General features: G+C 39.1%; 4 protein-coding genes across 4 annotated transcripts; all 4 read left to right on the top strand.

Moving 5' to 3' along the window:
* Positions 1 to 3,142: 3,142 nt before the first annotated feature.
* LOC118242846 (olfactory receptor 1E16-like) lies at positions 3,143 to 5,465 on the top strand. The gene has a single exon (XM_035535754.2). It carries the CDS (start codon positions 3,363 to 3,365, stop codon positions 4,359 to 4,361), a length of 999 nt encoding a protein of 332 aa, XP_035391647.1. The 5' UTR covers positions 3,143 to 3,362; the 3' UTR covers positions 4,362 to 5,465.
* Positions 5,466 to 9,195: 3,730 nt separating this feature from the next.
* LOC118242847 (olfactory receptor 1496-like) lies at positions 9,196 to 10,191 on the top strand. Its single transcript, XM_035535755.2, has one exon. It carries the CDS (start codon positions 9,196 to 9,198, stop codon positions 10,189 to 10,191), a length of 996 nt encoding a protein of 331 aa, XP_035391648.2.
* A 4,120-nt stretch (positions 10,192 to 14,311) lies between these two features.
* LOC113584904 (olfactory receptor 1496-like) lies at positions 14,312 to 15,666 on the top strand. The gene has a single exon (XM_035535756.2). It carries the CDS (start codon positions 14,448 to 14,450, stop codon positions 15,441 to 15,443), a length of 996 nt encoding a protein of 331 aa, XP_035391649.1. The 5' UTR covers positions 14,312 to 14,447; the 3' UTR covers positions 15,444 to 15,666.
* Positions 15,667 to 17,968: 2,302 nt separating this feature from the next.
* LOC118242848 (olfactory receptor 1496-like) lies at positions 17,969 to 18,964 on the top strand. Its single transcript, XM_035535757.2, has one exon. The coding sequence runs from the start codon at positions 17,969 to 17,971 to the stop codon at positions 18,962 to 18,964; it is 996 nt and encodes a 331-aa protein (XP_035391650.2).
* The last annotated feature ends 3,803 nt before the right edge of the window (positions 18,965 to 22,767 follow it).

Below are 22,767 nucleotides of genomic sequence, written 5' to 3'. Positions count from 1 at the left end.
GCTCCAAACGTATTTGATCAAACCTTTGGAGATATTTTTATTTTTCCTGTACTATAGGAATAATATGTTTAATATATATTACAGAGATTATCATTTGTTATTCATTCTGTGGGACATGGCATCAGAAGTCTCAGCCTAAGATCCTTGTTGGATAGCCACACCCACTGGCTAGGTTGCAGGGCTCGCACCTCCCTCATCCTTTGGTCAGCCTGCAGCTTTTCCACTGGACCACCCATTGCAACCTGATGTGGGCTTCCTCCTATGTCTGTTGGCTGTGGCCCACCCTGCCATCCACAGCTTGAACCTCAGTTGTTCTTTGATCCAGGGGAACATAGCTGACTGGTAACCCTGTGGTTACATAGTTGACTGGAGTGATGTGGAGTAATGTGCTTTCATTAATTCAACTTTCACCAGAGAACCGTCAAGACAGTGTGTCTGCCTTCATGTTCTTATATCCTGGATGGTAAGTAACTGAAAAATCAAAGTTGTTAAAGAACAGCACCCACCTAGTTTGGAGCATGTTCATCTGCTTTGCCTTTTAAATATATTCAACATTTTTGTGGTCAGTGAGTACAATAATGAGTACAATAAAATGTTTCAATTCCTCAAAAGCCATTTTCATGGCTAACAATTTGCAACTTTCTATATCATAGTTTTTTCAAGTGTCAGTGAGTTTGTATAAGTAAAACACGCAAGGAAAAAGCTTTGGTGGCTCACCTGACCTCTGTGACAAGATTGCTCCAATTCCTGCTTCAGATGCATCCACTTCAAAGAACAGACACAAAACAAGGAAGAGCATGGCTAGGCATCACCTGGGAACCATGATGCCAGAGGTGCCAAGGACAGGAATGAACATGACCGCAGAGACAAGAACAGTGCCAGCAATAGGAGGCAGAAAAATAAAGGGGCAGACAAAAAAGCAAACGAAGTGGCCACAGGAGTCACAGTGGTGCCACAGTAGAAGACCACAGCAGAAGGCCAACAGGACAGCCACAATGGAGCCATGCTGGTGGAGGTGGGCCAGGCAGCTCCGGAGATGTGGCGACCTCCTCCAAAAAAATCACGAATGCTGTGGGCCTTCATATAAGGCAGGAAAATGAGAACATAGGGTGGAAAAGAATAGAAACAAAATAAAGGAGCACATGGATAGGCATTGCTGTAGGAACCGCAGTGCCAGGTGGGGCAGAATTGTACGCCTGTGGTGGCTGCAGAGCAGGGAGGGGGTCGGCAAAGGAACTGAAGGTGTTGCCTGTAGTTTCTGACCAAAAGGTGGCATATTGGTCCTGACATCCTTTCGTGGGACCTGTGCTCACAGCCCAGCACCATGCAGCTCGACTGGAATTTACCAGAGAACTCCAGAATTGGCAGGTCCACCTCTAGCACCCCATTCTCCTCACAGGTGAGTGCAGGTTCACACTGAGCACATGTGACAGACATGAAAGAGTCTGGAGACACCGTCTTGCATGTTTTGTTGCCTGCAATACCAGTCAGCATGACCGGTTTGCCAGTGGGTCTGTGATGGTCTGGGGAAGATTACCAGGATTTGCAGTGGTTTTTAGGCTTCTAGTGACAACTCATCCACTCTTTCAATTCCACCACTATCACAGAGGCACTTTACCTGGTCTGATGCTGCAACCACAGGCAGCTGGTCGCGGCAGTCAACAGCACTTTACATGGTCTGCTGCTGCCTCTCATGCTTTTCAGGATCTTAAGAGCGCATTTACCTCCGCAGCTGTTGGCTAGCACCCTAACACTGCCATACCATTTGTGCTGGAGAGAGCTGCTGTTCTTTTCCAGCACTCTGGTCAGTCCCCCAAACTCCATCCAATAGCCTGCTTCTCACACAGACACTCCCTAGCTGAGGGGACTATAGCTGAGAACACCTGGCCATGAATCTAGCCTCTGAGAATTGGTAATCTAGAGTACCTCCAGTCTGCTAAGAGATTTGAAAAGGAATGAATAAGTAAGAAGGGAAGCATTTCAGTGTTTAGTGTGCTAGTGCAGAGTGTGACAGGTGTGGCGTAATGTCGGAAGGTTCCCTCATTAACACGGCGATTGTCCTATTGATTTGTACTGGCAGTGGTATTCCTCTCCACAGGTCAGTTCTGCCTGCAATTTTTTCTTAAGGCCCCTCCACAAACAGCACAATCATTCTATTTACCTTCTATAGCTAGGGTTTGGAACTCTACAGAGTAATCCAGGGGATTATGATCGGTGGCTAATTGAAGTGGTGATGTAGTATGTATGTGGATGTGTGTGTGTGTGTGTGTGTGTGTGTGTGTGAGATTAGGACAAATCTAGCATGAGGGATGTGCGGAATCCTGGAGACTGGACTGCCTGAATGCGCATAGTGTGACGTAGTGTGACAGTACTCCATGGGGACTGCACCCAAACCCCACACGTGGCAATATATGTATTGCAGGGTGAAAAACACTTATATATTATACATGTTACTTATCCCAGCATGCAAATATTATAAATTGCTATTTACTTGAATCCAATCACCTCACCAATCATATGACATAATTAATTTCTTATTTACTGTGGCACTTTTATGGTTTGTCCAAGGGGCAAAAAATAATAAATAAGCTACACTTCACAAAAAATGTACGAGGTCCTATATGAATAGAATACCCGTCCCCCAGCCCAAATGTAAGTTGGTTTGTCTCCTCTCAACCATTCTCTCACCATGCTGGATGTTCTGTGCTACCTTTTGGATATTCTCGTCTCTCAGATGTTTCATTGACATTGTTGTATTGTATTGTTATATTGTGTGAAAAATCTTGTGAAAGACCTTGTGAAGTTGTTGGCAGTCCAGGAAAAGTAGCTATATATATATATATATATATATTATATATATATATATATATATATATGCTTTTATATATATATGCTTTTGGACATTTACCTTTTGGACATATCTATACCTATCACTTTATGAATAATTTAAATTGCCAGTTAGGTTGCCTGTCTTCAGAGGTTTGTGTTTTGGAGGTGTGCTTTAATTGGATGACATAAGCATAGGTCTGTTATAAATGTGTTTGATCTCTGTTAATATTATGTTACTGCTGCTGAAGGTATCAAATGTTTGGCAATCTTTTTTTTTTTTTTTTAACATCCTGTACTCTTGCTTAATATTTATTGCAGAGATTATCATTTCTTGCTCATTCAGCATATGTTTTGACAATTTATTGACAATCTATTTTGACAGTTTGTATTGTGAAATCTATTCCAATATTTTTCTTGCAGTAAACGGTATATTTGTCTCATGATAATATGACTTATGTAGGGTCCTTTGATAATGCAACACTTATTCATCCACCCACATTTTTACATTTTACATTTTACAGGTGTTATGACAGATGACTGCTAAAATGACTTCCACTCAGTTTGTGTCATCAATGAATGAAACATTTTTTCGTCCAACATTTTACATTAGTGGACTTTACAATGTTCCACATGCAAAATATTACTATATATTTCTGTGTTTTGTGTATGCTGTTACTGTTTTAGGAAATTCTTTTGTAATGGGTGTTATATTCCTGGCACGCACGCTGCACACAGCAAAGTACATAGCAGTCTTCAACTTGGCCTTCTCTGATCTGTGTGGAAGCTCAGCTGTCATTCCAAAGTATGTGGAAATGTTTTTGTTTGACAAACAGTACATTTCTTATGAGGACTGTCTGGCAAACATGTTTTTTGTTTTTTTCTTTATGACTCTACAGTCTCTTACTCTGCTTGCTCTGGCTTATGACAGACTGGTTGCCATATGTTTCCCTCTGAGGTATCATGCTGTTGTAACCAAAACAGCGATGGCTGTGATCATTGGTGTTATATGGGTTTTTGCATTGATTGTCTTTGCTCTGCTTGTGGGTTTTATTACCAGACTGTCCTTCTGTAGATCTACTACAGTTGACAGCTATTTCTGTGATCATGGCCCAGTCTATAAACTGGCATGTAATGATACTACCTTGAATTACATAATGGCACTTATCTGTATTGCTGCAATACTTTATATTCCACTGATACTGATAACTGTTTCATATGTTTGTATTGGTTTTGCCTTGCTCAGGCTCTCACATGGTGCTGACAGACTCAAAGCTATTAAGACCTGCGCTTCTCATCTCATGTTAGTGGCTATGTTTTACCTCCCAATTATTAGCGTTTACATTGTTATTCTTACAACATATATTCATCCAAATACTAGAATAATTAACTCCGTATTGACGCACACTATTCCACCTATGTTAAATCCCATTATATATACTTTAAAGACAAAGGAGATATTACAGTCTATTAAAGTAATTTACAGACGAGCCAAGCTAAACTATGTGATGGAAGGGCCTGTGATTAGCAATTAGTAATTAAAACTGACATAACAATAGTTTAGTATCTTAAAGAAAACAGAATTCTCAGTGGTACTAAAAGCTGACGCGCTCACAGACTGTGACCCTCTATAGACTGCTACTCTAACTATTGTATCTTTTATTACAACTGTTGTACTGTGTGCTGTGTTACACTTAAATACATTGTAGTTTAATCTGTATAACATGTATCCGAGTCACCTTGAGATGCTGTTTACATTTGCTTTAAAATGTACTGAATATTTTACTATTTAAAATTGAATATAATACATTTCAGCATAAGACTCAAAGGTACGGATGACGTTGACTATTTTTGGAGCGTTTCAAATAACACAGTTTTGCCACAAATGTAGATAAACTACAGTATATATACCCGCCAGATATATTTAAATAGAGAACTTTGAATTTTTTAAATTTGTTTAATGTAGCCAGAAGTGTTTCATTGTACACAGTTTTCATTCCATCTCGATATTCTAAAGATTTTTACTGTGCTTTCTTCAGCAATGCCCAAGCAAAACCATGGAATTACTGGATTAAAATAAACCAAAACTTTTAGTGTTTTTTGTCATTGCAACGAAATACAGCTCCATAAAAAAATTATTTTGTAGTGATCTCTTATCAGTTTCTCTAATTTTACAATTGATGGGTATGTGTTTGACCAGGCTGAGCAGTTTTGTTTAATCCTATAAACTACAGGCAACATTTCTTCCAAATTCCAGATAAAAATATTGTATTTTAGAGCATGTTTTTTTTTTAAATGAAAATAATTGTCAAAATTGTGGAGGAATTCAACAAACATTTGAATGGAGTGAGTGAATTGGAGTGGTTTCTTATTTTTTTCTGGAGCTGTATATCTGGGTTTTCAATGAGTTTCAGAGCAAAAAAGCTGAGGAATAGACTTTTTTCATGTTAAATTAACTGGCAGTTATTTTTCAAGGAAAATGTTCTCACACTCAGGTAAACATTCCTACGAAAGAGCTTGACTTAAGTGATGTCCTGTCAGTTCCACTGAGCATGCAACATGACAACTATATACAAATTAAAAGAATTACAAAGAATTTTACTGTAAATGTTTATTAAACATTTTAAAATAAATTTTATTGGACAAAAGTCATTATTAGGTCAGAAGGGATTTTTTTAAATGTGTGTGCTTGTCCTACAGTTAGATGTTTTCTTCTGTCACATGCCAGTTTTATAGAGTTGAGGTTAAAATAATATATTCATATTCACTAATGCACAGGGCAAAATATGTATCTGGTAGATTTATATTTAAATAAAATCATTTAGCAGATGCTTTTATCTAAACCAACTTTCTAGTTGTGACTGAGTACAGTTTGAGCAAATAATGGTAAGGGTCTTGCTCAGGAGCCCAAGAGAGGTAACTTAGCAATGGTGGTGCTTGAATTGGCAATCTTCTGAATACTAGTCCAGTACCAATACATTCAGTCCAGTTTTTTAATGCAGGTATAGTCATAACTATGTACAGGAGTGTTAGGTGATGTAGAATATAATAAAGAAGGTGTGGTAAGTAATTAGCATCTCCATAGTCTGTCATGTTACAGCTTTTAAACAGCTGCACTAAGCTCAGTGCCTAAATACAAAAATAGAGTAGAAAAGGCAGTGCCAAGTGTTTCATGAAAGAGGATAATTGGTTGTTTCATTTTTTTCATGGTGCTTATTTGTTCCTGAAGCCACACCTGCAGACCTGCCCCCGCTGATTGCCACTGCACCCGTACCCGTGGCCTCACCTGCGGACCTGCCCCCGCTGATTGCCACTGCACCCGTACCCGTGGCCTCACCTGCGGACCTGCCTGTTCCTGTTTTTGTGTCCTTTCCTGCGTTCGTTCATGTGTCTGTTCCGGTGCATGTGATGTTTTTGTTCCTGTCCCGCTGTTCCTGGCCTGATCTGTGTTAAGTTTTTGCTTTCCTCATCCTCCTGTCCCTCCAGTTATCCATTGTTTGGGGTCGTCGTGTTGTGCCTTTTTTGTTAATCTCATTAATTGGACTTGTGGGAGTGGGCTACATTCTATTTACTCACCTGTGCCTGTTTTCTCTTGAGCAGGTAAGAGTCAGGGATTGATGATAGCATTGAGCAACCAATAGTCCGTGCAGAAGCTCGAGATGTTGTCCGTTCTTTTCAGCAAGAGCACCGGCACTGACCATTCCCAAAGCCACACTATCCCTCACTTTTTGCTCTGCAGCCTCTCTTTTAGCCAACATGACCAAGTGATGGTGTTATCAAATTGGTGCAGCATGGCTGGTGTTGATGCTGTCAGTCCAGTGCTCCGTCCTCCATGGCCACAAAGATATCAACATAGTGCTGCAGAAGCTTCCACAGCCACTATTGCTTTCCTCTAATGAAGCCTGACCCACTCCACTGACTCAGTTCATGCACCCCCTCCTGCGTCACGCACACCTCCACTTTATTAGTTGCTTCTGTTCTCTGTGCTTTCCACGTTCTCCATCATCTGCTACTTTATCGATCCTGCTCATGTGCTCTGCCCATGATTTTCAAGTATCAAGTGTTTTGGTAAAAAAATATATGCATTAATTCTAACTTAAACAAATGAAGCTCCATTGTACAGTTTGTGGTAGAAAAACAGTCTACTGACCAGCAAGTACTAATCCTACCCATTCACTTATGTCAAGGACCCCAGTTACGTGCACATCTAAAGTCTATGGTTCATTGAGCTCTATGTACAACCAGAGAAAGGAATGTACAACCACGAAGGCACATGGGAAAGCAGGCTTTAACTAAGGCAAGGGAAACACGAAGGCTAGGATAAACACAAAGGCATGGAGTACGAAGAAACAACCACAAGGAAAAATACACAAATTCAATAATTCAAACAGTCAAACATCCAAACAAACAAACAATGAACAGCCACGACCAAGGCAATCAACAGGGTTTAAATACATGACATTCACAAAACTAGAAATGAGAGACAGGTTGACCCAAGCTGTTTCATATAGCTTGACCACATCACCACCTCCTATGACAAGTAAGGTTTTCTTCCCAGTATCACCTTCAAAGACCATAAAATCACAGAGAACTCTTGACGAAGAGCAGAATGCCCAATTTCAATGGGGATTGCCCTTCCCATTCTGCCTTATTGGGCTGTGTGTCCCTCTGAAGGACACCATTAGTACATTAGTAGCGTTGTGCTCCTCTGGGATGATATCTAGGCATTGTTTGAGAAACATATCAATCAGCCATGGATGCATCTTCCAACACTTGTCCTCTTCTTGTCTGTATGACAAATCAGTGCTGCCAGTAAAATTTAAAGAAGCCAGCAGGGTCTGAAAATGGCTGTGACGTTAGCCACCATGTTATAATTTTCCCCAGTATGTATGATTTGCTTCCATACGCAGGTAAAGGCCAATCAATATTTTCATTTTTAATAGTGATATTAACATTGCCATAACATTTAGATTTTTGTACACTGTACAAATCTTTTTGTTCCATCAATAACTGAAGCATTTCTGCTGTTATTAACTTTCTGAAGTACTCCAGTGGAGTATGAAAATTGTCTTGAGTTGTGACACACTTATATGGTTGTATTTTGCTGTCTGAGGTTTATGTTTGGTTGTAGTATATCATCTCACTCACTTGATTCACTTCTGTCCAAATCATCTGACCCACTTTACTCATCACTCTCCATGTCTTTGTATAATCAGGCTCTTCATCCAAGCTATCTTCACATCCCTCCAACTCACTGGCATATCCAGTGTTGATACTGAATGCATCCTGAATACTGTATCGGTTCTTGAAATTCAGACTACAAGTAATTAAAATGGCATTGAAATAGGATCAACATAAGATAGTAAAATGCTTGTGCCTCAGCTAAAGCCAAAGTGCAGTTTCAGTACTGATATGCAAAAAGATGGGTCAAATGGGTTATGTGTAACATAGGACATGTTAAAGCATTAGACCTGTTAAAATGGGATGGAATGTACATTTAGAAACAAAAGAAGCTTTTTAAAATGAGCTAGGTTTGTCTCATGTGATAATATAGCACACCAGCATTTTGTACATGAAGTCATAACTACACAAATTCACAAATTGTCTTATAAGTGCAAACAGGATGTTCAGTATGTCACTTAGGGACTTCATGAGTTAAAGTGAAGGATAAATCTATATAAGGAACTTTCCAGACCATTTAAAAGATTTGTGACATCATTTTATTTTTTAATATTTTACCTTTTATTGTTAAATGAATTTATTACATTTAATTTTTTGTAGTTCTGTGCTTTATATGTTATATCTTAATTTATTTGATTTCATTTTATTGCTGATGATTTCTGTTAGTTTTTTCGATTTCATTTAATTCCTATTTGTGACGCATGAGGTGATACAAACAATCCATGATGTTATTGTTACAGGCTAGAATAGATATCAATGCTTTTAGATCTACAAAGAGAGCAATAACAATCACAAAAAAAACCCCAACCCATATACCACTGGAGATTATAGTCATTGCCGTATAAATGAAAACATCATGATGCTTCAGAAGAAAACAGCAATTAGTCCACCATATGTTAAAGGTCAAAACAAGCAGAGTACTACAGGGAATTATGTCAACAAGAATTAAGAATAAATACATCTGATCTTTGTACATATATCAGCATTCTGTCTCCTCTGCAGTAAGGTAGCATCAACGGGTTTTCACCGCTCATGCAAGTCTAATAAGATTATTACTATTGTTCATTTGCTGTTACTGTTACTCCAATGCAATATTAGCATTCACATTTACATTGTAACAAAGAATTAATTTTGAATGCTTTAACAGAAATTGAATACAAACCATTATTTTTACAGGGGTTATGACAGATGACTGTTAACATGACTTCCACTCAGTTTGTGTCATCAATGAATGAAACATTTTTTCGTCCAACATTTTACATTAGTGGACTTTACAACATTCCACATGCAAAGTACTACTATGTATTTTTATGTTTTGTGTACGCTGTGACTGTTTTAGGGAATTCTTTTATAATGGGCACCATATACCTGGCACAGAGTCTACACACTGCAAAGTATATAGCAGTCTTCAACTTGGCCTTCTCTGATCTGTGTGGGAGCTCTGCTCTTGTTCCAAAGCTTCTGGACATGTTTCTGTTTGATAACCAGTACATATCGTATGGAGCCTGTTTGGCAAATATGTTTTTTGTGTATTGCTTTATGACTCTACAGTCTCTTACTCTGCTTGCTTTGGCTTATGACAGACTGGTTGCCATATGTTTCCCTCTGAGGTATCATGCTGTTGTAACCAAAACAGCTATGAGTCTGATCATAGGTATTATGTGGATTGTCTCTGTAACTGTAAATGCTCTTCTTGTATCTCTGGTTACTAGATTGTCCTTTTGTAGATCTACTACAGTTAACAGCTATTTCTGTGATCATGGACCTATCTATAAATTAGCTTGTAATGATAAATCTATCAATTCTGTAATGGGTTATGTCTGTACAGCTGCTCTGCTTTACATTCCATTGATATTAATAACTATATCATATGTTTGTATAGGTGTTGCATTGCGGAAAATTGCACGTGGTGGTGAACAAATCAAAGCTATGAAAACGTGCACCTCTCACATCATTTTAGTGGCTTTGTTTTATGTACCAATTATTAGTATTTACACTGCAGCTCTTACAACATCTATAGATACAAATATCAGGATAATCAACACTGCTCTTACACAAACTATTCCACCCATGTTAAACCCAATCATATACACTCTCAAGACAGAGGAGGTCATGCAGTCAATTAAAGTACTCTACAAACGATCCAAGATGAAGTCTGCAATGAAACAAGCTGTGAGGAATTAAGTATGAGATTTTCTATTTCTATGATGAATTTGATCCAGAATTACAGTCTGAAAAGTTCATGAATGCGCACTCAGGTCAGTTATAGAAATCATTTCTGTTATATCTGGATTTGGATATATTTGGGTGTGTTTTTATATTATATATATATATATATATATATATATATATATATATATATATATATATATATATATATATATATACATACATATATTATATATATATATATATATTTATATATATATATATATATATATATTTTTATTTTTATTTATTTTTTTTTTTTGGATATATTTGGATTAGTAATATATAATTACTTTTTTTAAATTACATTGTCAGAAAGATAAAAGTTATAAAAGTTTTTCAGACATATATTTAATGCTTGTAACTCAATAAAAGAGTTCTTATATATTCAGTTCTCCTTCAGAATGTCAGATCCACAGTAGTGAAAAACTGAACTGAAAAAGTAAAAAAACTGTTTGAGGGGAGTGTAAATTTTTGTTGCCATTCATTTTTTTTTGATGAGAAATTGAATACTTTTTCTTTTGATCTTATGACATCAATGAACAATATAGGCTGTGTATTTAAATCCCTTAAGTACGCATATGATTTTTTATGGAAAAAATACATTTTTTGTGACTTATTTTTTTAGTACTTCTCTCTTGCTCTTTGTTACACCGATTTTGGCGGTGACTCTACATGTGATGCATATTAGCAATTACCCTTTTTGTGCAGCTTTTATCTAGAGAGGTAAAATTATTCACAACATTTGTTTATGGATGACATGGCTGGATGAAGATAAAATAATGAGTTAATTGCGCACTGATATGTAGTTTATAGAAAAGGAAAAATCTATTTGATAATTATTTGTATAGTGCTTTTCATGCGCTGTCACCACAAATGTCACGGTACGGCCCCTCCTCCCAAACCTCGGAGTGAGGAGTACCAGGACGTGAACCTGATTCCGAGACCAAAGAGCATCGGGCACCCAAGGCTTCGCGCAGGGCACGTTGCACTAGAGTCAGCAAGCTCCACGCGTGACTCACAGAGAGGTGGCACCGTCACCTGAGGACACTCCCTCACCTAATGCACACGCACGCCTCAAGGAGGCAAGAAGGAGGCGTCACCAGTGCCCGCCCCAGAGACAGGCAAAACCGCTGGTGCGCTTCCTGAGGCGTCTGCCCCAATGCCAGAGAAGCCGCCGCCACCCAACTCGGCGAAGGGCGAACCCCCACAGCAGAGTCAGACTCCCACCCAGCCGACGCCTGGGGGACAAGCTGGGGCTCCTGCCAGCTTCCCTGGACTTATTCACAACCATTTGTTGAATTTTGTTCATGTACCTGTCCAGGTAACTGTGCCAGTCCCAGTCACACTTAATGTGTCTGTCACTTTGTCTCCCTTCGTGTCTGTGCCTGTACCCATCAGTGTGTCCGTCCATGTGTCTGTTGTCGTCTTGGCTCCTGTCTTCTTCCCTCTGTCCTGCTCACGCTGACCCGTGTCGGGTCACTCAGTCCTCCGGCCTCGCCATTTGGCGTTGGTTTTGGGGCCATAGCCTGATAGGCTGGTGTGCCAGGATTCGCACCGTTAGGGAGGGGCTCTGTCACGGTACGGCTCCTCTCTCCAAATGTCTCCCTGTGTGTGTGTGTGTCTGTGTTCGTGCATTCGTCCATATGGCCACGCCCTTCCTGTGTTTCACACCTGCTCATCATTGTGTATTGTTAGTGTGTGAGCATATAAGTCTTTTGTTTAAATGTGAATATTGTCAGTGTTTGACCTTGCAATAGCCTAAGCGCTACGTTGTCTTTCGTATTTATCAATAAACGTCGTTGTGTGTCACACAGCTCGTCTATGCATCCTGCCAAGCCTCCCCATGTTAGAACAAAGCACCTTTACAGAAATCCTATCTACAGAGAATCCAAGTGTAGGCACCTAAGCAGCAAGTCAAGGTGACAAGTGGCAAGGAAAAACTCCCTGAGAGCAATGGAAGCACTTTTCATCTGGAAACCAATAGTTCAAGTCAGTCTATAGGAGTAATTCAGGAGAACTTGACAGCAAACAGTAGAACAATACATTGACAGCCTTGTTGAACCACCATGGTCTAACATCGTTTATGCCAAGTCCAAAGCGAAAAATCCTAATTGTCAAATATCCAAAGAGCAGCATGTGACCAAAATCTACTATTTGTGCAGTGTGCACATTTCCCACATGTAAATCCAAGTAAATATTTAAAATAAAGGAGAGACCAATTAAAGGTCAAAAGGTTATGATTTGATTGTGTCAAGCTGGAAAAATCAGACATCTCAAAAGAAAGAAGAAATTTACACAAGTTAACAACATCAGAAGGGAAAAAAATTCTAAGCAGGAGATGACTAGAAGATATACCTCTCCAACAAATAATGGATGTCAATATTTACCATTAGTTTGATTAAGTGTATTTTTAAAGTAGTTTCATCACAGGTGAAAAAGCCAACATCTTCACCATAATGCTGCTACATTCCCTGATTATATTTTGAGTCAAAATCAGTTCCATAAATTTCATTATCTTTTTGACTTTCCTGTAGTCAGCACAGAACCGAACAGTTCCATTTGTCTTTTGGACGAGCAATATGGGGCTGGTTCAGTCATGAATATGTAATGACAAATGGAAAATATAATTAAATCTTAGGAAAAAATCTAAATCTGTTGTATGTAGTTAGTAATTGGGAGATATATTTTTAGTGAGGTGATTTTCGTAGTCAAACTCCCATTGTGACAAATTGAACTTTTCTCTACATGCCTGCTTGAAGTGAGGAAAATACCGTCGTGTGCTTGCATTTGTGCTAAGAGAAGGTCTTAGGAGACAGCAGCACAAGCTCTCTTTTAACCCAGTATAGGAGTTTTTCAAAGGCAGGATATGAGTATCTACTTCACAAATATATACTAAGGTCATTATTCTTAATACCACTGCATCCTCAGTAGCTCCCAATGTTTTATATGTGGGCACACCTTCACCATTTCTGTACACTGCCATGGAGAGCAATGCATTCTGGGAGTTGTGCAAATGTTTTCCTTAGTGTGATACCAAACAAAAGAAATAGTTTTGTTACTCACATAACCTTGAGATACCTTACCCTGCCTAACAGGAGTGAATTCTCACAAAACTTCCCTTATTGCATTATTCAGAGGGCAACGAATGCTGTTCAGGTGCACCGCAGTGTTAGACATGTGTGAGCAGGGGCCCCTATGTTGAAATGTTATACATGTGTGAGCAGGGCCCCCTATGTTGAAGTGTTAGACATGTGTGAGCAGGGGCCCCTATGTTGAAGTGTTATACATGTGTGAGCAGGGCCCCCTATGTTGAAGTGTTAGACATGTGTGAGCAGGGCCCCCTATGTTGAAGTGTTATACATGTGTGAGCAGGGGCCCCTATGTTGAAGTGTTATACATGTGTGAGCAGGGGCCCCTATGTTGAAGTGTTATACATGTGTGAGCAGGGGCCCCTATTTTGAAGTGTTATACATGTGTGAGCAGGGGTCCCTATGTTGCATAGTTAGACATGTGTGAGCAGGGGCCCCTATGTTGCAGCGGTGAAAGGTTTGTCCTTTGATAGTGTTGGTCATTGGGTTTTCCATAGTCAGCCTCATCTGAGGCATTCGCATAGTAGCATACCCTACTGTAATCAGATGACCGGGTGTATACAAAAACACTTAACTTTCATTACTGGCTAGTTCAGATGGTCATGATCACAAAAATACCAGTGGTTGCAGATCTACACAATAATCTTAAAAATAGGCGTGGCTCGTTTATTTATATAGCACTTTTCATATGCAGTGGCAATTCAAAGTGCTTCACATCAGATATAGAAGTATAATTTAGTGAATAGGTAATCAGAGCTACAATGTATGTAATGCCAGTCACAGATTAAATCCACATAACATCAGTGATTAGAGTTATTGCTCTAATGAAAACATGATACCTTAGAGGAGAACATAGCAATTATTCATCATAAATCAAAAATAAAGACAAGCAGAATACTACAGGGAATGATGTCAGCAATGATTAAGCATAAATATGTCTGGTCTTTAAAGGTATGCCAGCATATCTTCTCTGATCCAGTAAGGTACGGTATCAGCTTCCCCTACTAGAACTCTGATATGCATTGATTTAGTGTTGATTTAATGTTACTGTCATTGTGCTGTAATAACTGGATTTAATTTAGAATGCTGCAATGGAAATTAAATAACAGAAAAACTTTATTTTTACAGGTGTTATGACAGATGACTGCTAACATGACTTCCACTCAGTTTGTGTCATCAATGAATGAAACATTTTTTCCTCCAACATTTTACATTAGTGGACTTTACAACATTCCACATGCAAAGTACTACTATGCATTTTTATGCTTTGTGTATGCTGTGACTGTTTTAGGGAATTCTTTTATAATGGGCACCATCTACCTGGCACAGAGTCTACACACTGCAAAATATATAGCAGTCTTCAACTTGGCCTTCTCTGATCTGTGTGGGAGCTCTGCTCTCGTTCCAAAGCTTCTGGACATGTTTCTGTTTGATAACCAGTACATATCGTATGGAGCCTGTTTGACCAATATGTTTTTTGTGTATTGCTTTATGACTCTACAGTCTCTTACTCTGCTTGTTCTGGCTTATGACAGACTGGTTGCCATATGTTTCCCTCTGAGGTATCATGCTATTGTAACCAAAACAGCTATGAGTCTGATCATAGGTATTATGTGGATTGTCTCTTTAACTGTAAATGTTCTCGTGGTATCTCTGATTACCAGATTGTCCTTTTGTAGATCTACTACAGTTAACAGCTATTTTTGTGATCATGCACCTGTTTATAAATTAGCCTGTAATGATAAATCTTTGAACACCGTAATGGTTTATGTCTGCACAACTGCTCTGCTTTACATTCCATTGATACTAATAATGACCACATATGTTTGTATTGGTTTTGCATTACGGAAAATTGCACATAGTGGTGAGCACATCAAAGCTATAAAAACTTGCACCTCGCATGTCATATTAGTGGCCATATTTTATGTACCAATTGTTAGTATTTACACTGCAGCTCTTACAACATCTATAGATACAAATATCAGGATAATCAACACTGCTCTTACACAAACTATTCCACCCATGTTAAACCCAATCATATACACTCTCAAGACAGAAGAGGTCATGCAATCAATTAAAGTACTCTACAAACGATCCAAGATGAAGTCTGCAATGAAACAAGCTGTGAGGAATTAAGTATGAGATTTTCTATTTCTATGATGAATTTGATCCAGAATTACAGTCTGAAAAGTTCATGAATGGCAACTCAGGTCAGTTATAGAAATCATTTTTGTTATATCTGGATTTGGATATATTTGGGTGTGTGTGTCTGTGAGGAATTAACAAAGTTTTTCACAATAAATGATAAGAAATAAGCAAAAATCTATGATAAATAAATAGACTTTCTTTTTGCAGTCAAAATGTTAAGACAGAAAAGTGTAAATCACAAAGTAATAAAATACTTTATATACTTTATATATACTTCAGTTATGTTAAATGACTGTGAAATTAAAAAATAAAAATTTATATTACATCATAAAAATTACAATAGTGATAAAGGTTTTTCAGACAACTATATAAAAAAGGCTTCATATAAAGGGATCCAGGGGAAATCAATACAAAAGTATTTACATACCAAACTTGAAAAGTATAAAGTCATGAGTTAACTTTGGACTGGAATATAGGTAACACAGGCTCATCCAGACCAAAACACATTCCCTTTGCTGGGGTACTGGCAGCAATTGATTTCCTATTATGCTTTATGTGGTTGGACTTAGATTTTGTAAGTAAGTAAAATGTATTTATATAGTGCTTTTTCCAGACATAAGTCACAACATGCTTTACAAGGACAAATCTGAAATCATAGGAAACACTCAAGAAAAGGGGGATCCAGTAGCAAGCAGTCTTTATTTTTTCACAGAGTAGGCTAGTAGCACGCTGGCCAGTAATAGTAAGGACTGGGCATCTTAGACTAGAAGCAGCGAGAGCACAGTCCTTCTCGTAGTCTTTCCACTCCGGGGTTGTAACAGGGAGACCGGGAGTCCAGGAGGTACCGAAGGGTCAGGCGGAAGGTGTAGTCTAGAAGTACAATATGATTATCACCAGAACAGGCAGAGAAAAGAACTGCTTGGTATACATCACAAGAATGGCAATACTTTGTGGTTAGTAAAAAGGAGAGCGCAGTGTTAGCAGGAGGTACTAGGGGGGAATTACAAGGTGAACATGATCAGGTGGGGCCAATTAGAATTCAGGTGAGTTTGATGGGACATGACCAAGTGTCTCACAGTAAGATCTTGGCGTGGCACCAAGGGTAGAGTGTCCACAATTTGTGACAAATGTGATGTGCGTGGCACAGAGGAAGCAAGATGCGAGTTTGTGAGGAAGTGCTCTTTATTATCCATAATAAGTAAAGTCTGAAAGCACTAATGAAAGAGAAAAAAAAAAACAGTCCAGTTCTCTAAGTAGCGTTGCGCCTTGCAGTGACACGTAGCTCCGTAGTCTGTTAAAGTGCAACGCTACCTTCCGGGACCTGTGGGTTTAAATAGTGGCGAAAGGAAATAAGGAACAGGTGAACACAATTAATAGATAGGTGATTGGGAGCGGGGCAGGTGTGTGGGGTGATACCGAGCAGGAGGGATGACCAGTCAACTGTGACAACAAAATCACACACAAAAAAGGTTTTTGTTTTACAATATCAAAACTAACCAGGTAAACGGTGTACATCTGATAAGTAAATAGCAGATTTCGATTGCAAAACAAGAAGTTAAAGCAGCAAGATACTCTCTTGGAGCTGGAGACAAAGACCTCCACCAGAGTTTTGATAACTAATTTTTCCAGATCATATTAGAATTTGATTAGGTGAATTCTTAACTTAAAGGAACCAGAACTGTTAGAATGAGGCCTTGGGTTTTTTGACAAGCAGTATATGACAGACATATAAGAAGCATCATCACACTCATCAGTATTCTTCCTGGAAGATTTTTCACACAGTGTGATAAAGCACCAAAGAGGGGATTGTGTTATTTGCATAAGTCCGAGATACCTCACTCTGTATAGCAAGAGGGAGTTAATTCTCCCAAATTCCCAAATTTTTGCATTATGCATGGGGTAGATGATGGCGTTCAGGTGTACTGACCTGGGACCCCATGTCACAGTAGTGTCATCGGTTCTTCCACAGTCAGCCATGCCTGACATATTCTTAAAGTGATATATACCTTACTGTAATCAGAAGGGGTATACAAACTATTTATAGATATCATTATAGGCTAGTAGAGATAGTCATGATTGCCAAAATAGCAGAGATCTACACAATAGTGTAAATAAATGGAAGTCAGCACTACAAAGTGTGCAGTGAAAATCCCTATAACACCAGTGATTAGGCTAGTGCTTTATGAAAGAAAACAGCTTGATACCTCTGAGGAAAACACTTCATCATAAGTCATACGTCAAAACAAGCAAAGTCCTACAGGGAATGATGTCACCAAAGATTAAGCATAAATGTGTCAGTACTTTACATGTATGCTGGTATGCTCTGCATTCTGCAGTAAGGTGCCATATCAAGGCAATTTCCCCTCCTAGATGTCTGATATAATTTGATTATTATTATCATTGATTTTGTGTTTCTGGTATTTTACTACAATAATTTTATTCCCATTTGCATTGTAACAAGGAATTCAGGACAAATAAATGCAAGCCATTATTTTTTACAGGTTTTATGACAGATGACTGCTAACATGACTTCCACTCAGTTTGTGTCATCAATGAATGAAACATTTTTTCGTCCAACATTTTACATTAGTGGACTTTACAACATTCCACATGCAAAGTACTACTATGCATTTTTATGCTTTGTGTATGCTGTGACTGTTTTAGGGAATTCTTTTATAATGGGCACCATCTACCTGGCACAGAGTCTACACACTGCAAAGTATATAGCAGTCTTCAACTTGGCCTTCTCTGATCTGTGTGGGAGCTCTGCTCTCGTTCCAAAGCTTCTGGACATGTTTCTGTTTGATAACCAGTACATATCGTATGGAGCCTGTTTGGCAAATATGTTTTTTGTGTATTGCTTTATGACTCTACAGTCTCTTACTCTGCTTGCTCTGGCTTATGACAGACTGGTTGCCATATGTTTCCCTCTGAGGTATCATGCTATTGTAACCAAAACAGCTATGAGTCTGATCATAAGTATTATGTGGATTGTCTCTTTAACTGTAAATGTTCTCCTTGTATCTCTGATTACCAGATTGTCCTTTTGTAGATCTACTACAGTTAACAGCTATTTCTGTGATCATGCACCTGTTTATAAATTAGCCTGTAATGATAAATCTTTGAACACCGTAATGGGTTATGTCTGCACAGCTGCTCTGCTTTACATTCCATTGATACTAATAATGACAACATATGTTTGTATTGGTTTTGCATTACAGAAAATTGCACATAGTGGTGAGCACATCAAAGCTATAAAAACTTGCACCTCGCATGTCATATTAGTGGCCATATTTTATGTACCAATTATTAGTATTTACACTGCAGCTCTTACAACATCTGTAGATACAAATATCAGGATAATCAACACTGCTCTTACACACACTATTCCACCCATGTTAAACCCAATCATATACACTCTCAAGACAGAGGAGGTCATGCAGTCAATTAAAGTACTCTACAAACGATCCAAGATGAAGTCTGCAATGAAACAAGCTGTGAGGAATTAAGTATGAGATTTTCTATTTCTATGATGAATTTGATCCAGAATTACAGTCTGAAAAGTTCATGAATGCGCACTCAGGTCAGTTATAGAAATCATTTCTGTTATATCTGGATTTGGATATATTTGGGTGTGTTTTTATATTATATATATATATATATATATATATATATATATATATATATATATATATATATATATATATTTTAAATTATTATTATTTATTTATTTATTTTTGGGATATATTTGGATTAGTAATATATAATTACTTTTTTTAAATTACATTGTCAGAAAGATAAAAGTTATAAAAGTTTTTCAGACATATATTTAATGCTTGTAACTCAATAAAAGAGTCCTTATATATTCAGTTCTCCTTCAGAATGTCAGATCCACAGTAGTGAAAAACTGAACTGAAAAAGTAAAAAAACTGTTTGAGGGGAGTGTAAATTTTTGTTGCCATTCATTTTTTTTTGATGAGAAATTGAATACTTTTTCTTTTGATCTTATGACATCAATGAACAATATAGGCTGTGTATTTAAATCCCTTAAGTACGCATATGATTTTTTATGGAAAAAATACATTTTTTGTGACTTATTTTTTTAGTACTTCTCTCTTGCTCTTTGTTACACCGATTTTGGCGGTGACTCTACATGTGATGCATATTAGCAATTACCCTTTTTGTGCAGCTTTTATCTAGAGAGGTAAAATTATTCACAACATTTGTTTATGGATGACATGGCTGGATGAAGATAAAATAATGAGTTAATTGCGCACTGATATGTAGTTTATAGAAAAGGAAAAATCTATTTGATAATTATTTGTATAGTGCTTTTCATGCGCTGTCACCACAAATGTCACGGTACGGCCCCTCCTCCCAAACCTCGGAGTGAGGAGTACCAGGACGTGAACCTGATTCCGAGACCAAAGAGCATCGGGCACCCAAGGCTTCGCGCAGGGCACGTTGCACTAGAGTCAGCAAGCTCCACGCGTGACTCACAGAGAGGTGGCACCGTCACCTGAGGACACTCCCTCACCTAATGCACACGCACGCCTCAAGGAGGCAAGAAGGAGGCGTCACCAGTGCCCGCCCCAGAGACAGGCAAAACCGCTGGTGCGCTTCCTGAGGCGTCTGCCCCAATGCCAGAGAAGCCGCCGCCACCCAACTCGGCGAAGGGCGAACCCCCACAGCAGAGTCAGACTCCCACCCAGCCGACGCCTGGGGGACAAGCTGGGGCTCCTGCCAGCTTCCCTGGACTTATTCACAACCATTTGTTGAATTTTGTTCATGTACCTGTCCAGGTAACTGTGCCAGTCCCAGTCACACTTAATGTGTCTGTCACTTTGTCTCCCTTCGTGTCTGTGCCTGTACCCATCAGTGTGTCCGTCCATGTGTCTGTTGTCGTCTTGGCTCCTGTCTTCTTCCCTCTGTCCTGCTCACGCTGACCCGTGTCGGGTCACTCAGTCCTCCGGCCTCGCCATTTGGCGTTGGTTTTGGGGCCATAGCCTGATAGGCTGGTGTGCCAGGATTCGCACCGTTAGGGAGGGGCTCTGTCACGGTACGGCTCCTCTCTCCAAATGTCTCCCTGTGTGTGTGTGTGTCTGTGTTCGTGCATTCGTCCATATGGCCACGCCCTTCCTGTGTTTCACACCTGCTCATCATTGTGTATTGTTAGTGTGTGAGCATATAAGTCTTTTGTTTAAATGTGAATATTGTCAGTGTTTGACCTTGCAATAGCCTAAGCGCTACGTTGTCTTTCGTATTTATCAATAAACGTCGTTGTGTGTCACACAGCTCGTCTATGCATCCTGCCAAGCCTCCCCATGTTAGAACAAAGCACCTTTACAGAAATCCTATCTACAGAGAATCCAAGTGTAGGCACCTAAGCAGCAAGTCAAGGTGACAAGTGGCAAGGAAAAACTCCCTGAGAGCAATGGAAGCACTTTTCATCTGGAAACCAATAGTTCAAGTCAGTCTATAGGAGTAATTCAGGAGAACTTGACAGCAAACAGTAGAACAATACATTGACAGCCTTGTTGAACCACCATGGTCTAACATCGTTTATGCCAAGTCCAAAGCGAAAAATCCTAATTGTCAAATATCCAAAGAGCAGCATGTGACCAAAATCTACTATTTGTGCAGTGTGCACATTTCCCACATGTAAATCCAAGTAAATATTTAAAATAAAGGAGAGACCAATTAAAGGTCAAAAGGTTATGATTTGATTGTGTCAAGCTGGAAAAATCAGACATCTCAAAAGAAAGAAGAAATTTACACAAGTTAACAACATCAGAAGGGAAAAAAATTCTAAGCAGGAGATGACTAGAAGATATACCTCTCCAACAAATAATGGATGTCAATATTTACCATTAGTTTGATTAAGTGTATTTTTAAAGTAGTTTCATCACAGGTGAAAAAGCCAACATCTTCACCATAATGCTGCTACATTCCCTGATTATATTTTGAGTCAAAATCAGTTCCATAAATTTCATTATCTTTTTGACTTTCCTGTAGTCAGCACAGAACCGAACAGTTCCATTTGTCTTTTGGACGAGCAATATGGGGCTGGTTCAGTCATGAATATGTAATGACAAATGGAAAATATAATTAAATCTTAGGAAAAAATCTAAATCTGTTGTATGTAGTTAGTAATTGGGAGATATATTTTTAGTGAGGTGATTTTCGTAGTCAAACTCCCATTGTGACAAATTGAACTTTTCTCTACATGCCTGCTTGAAGTGAGGAAAATACCGTCGTGTGCTTGCATTTGTGCTAAGAGAAGGTCTTAGGAGACAGCAGCACAAGCTCTCTTTTAACCCAGTATAGGAGTTTTTCAAAGGCAGGATATGAGTATCTACTTCACAAATATATACTAAGGTCATTATTCTTAATACCACTGCATCCTCAGTAGCTCCCAATGTTTTATATGTGGGCACACCTTCACCATTTCTGTACACTGCCATGGAGAGCAATGCATTCTGGGAGTTGTGCAAATGTTTTCCTTAGTGTGATACCAAACAAAAGAAATAGTTTTGTTACTCACATAACCTTGAGATACCTTACCCTGCCTAACAGGAGTGAATTCTCACAAAACTTCCCTTATTGCATTATTCAGAGGGCAACGAATGCTGTTCAGGTGCACCGCAGTGTTAGACATGTGTGAGCAGGGGCCCCTATGTTGAAATGTTATACATGTGTGAGCAGGGCCCCCTATGTTGAAGTGTTAGACATGTGTGAGCAGGGGCCCCTATGTTGAAGTGTTATACATGTGTGAGCAGGGCCCCCTATGTTGAAGTGTTAGACATGTGTGAGCAGGGCCCCCTATGTTGAAGTGTTATACATGTGTGAGCAGGGGCCCCTATGTTGAAGTGTTATACATGTGTGAGCAGGGGCCCCAATTTTGAAGTGTTATACATGTGTGAGCAGGGGCCCCTATGTTGAAGTGTTATACATGTGTGAGCAGGGCCCCCTATGTTGAAGTGTTATACATGTGTGAGCAGGGGCCCCTATGTTGAAGTGTTATACATGTGTGAGCAGGGGCCCCTATGTTGAAGTGTTATACATGTGTGAGCAGGGGCCCCTATTTTGAAGTGTTATACATGTGTGAGCAGGGGTCCCTATGTTGCATAGTTAGACATGTGTGAGCAGGGGCCCCTATGTTGAAGTGTTATACATGTGTGAGCAGGGGCCCCTATGTTGCAGCGGTGAAAGGTTTGTCCTTTGATAGTGTTGGTCATTGGGTTTTCCATAGTCAGCCTCATCTGAGGCATTCGCATAGTAGCATACCCTACTGTAATCAGATGACCGGGTG

Source organism: Electrophorus electricus, chromosome 19 (genome assembly GCF_041902795.1).
Source record: "Electrophorus electricus isolate QZ-2024a chromosome 19, ASM4190279v1, whole genome shotgun sequence".
NCBI classification, from domain to species: Eukaryota; Metazoa; Chordata; class Actinopteri; order Gymnotiformes; family Gymnotidae; genus Electrophorus; species Electrophorus electricus.
This window is presented reverse-complemented; position numbering and strand designations above follow the sequence as displayed.

Bases quoted from the DNA above. Each gene is read 5' to 3' on its own strand.
- LOC118242846 (XM_035535754.2), top strand. From the start codon at position 3,363: ATGACTGCTAAAATGACTTCCACTCAGTTTGTGTCATCAATGAATGAA.
- LOC118242847 (XM_035535755.2), top strand. From the start codon at position 9,196: ATGACTGTTAACATGACTTCCACTCAGTTTGTGTCATCAATGAATGAA.
- LOC113584904 (XM_035535756.2), top strand. From the start codon at position 14,448: ATGACTGCTAACATGACTTCCACTCAGTTTGTGTCATCAATGAATGAA.
- LOC118242848 (XM_035535757.2), top strand. From the start codon at position 17,969: ATGACTGCTAACATGACTTCCACTCAGTTTGTGTCATCAATGAATGAA.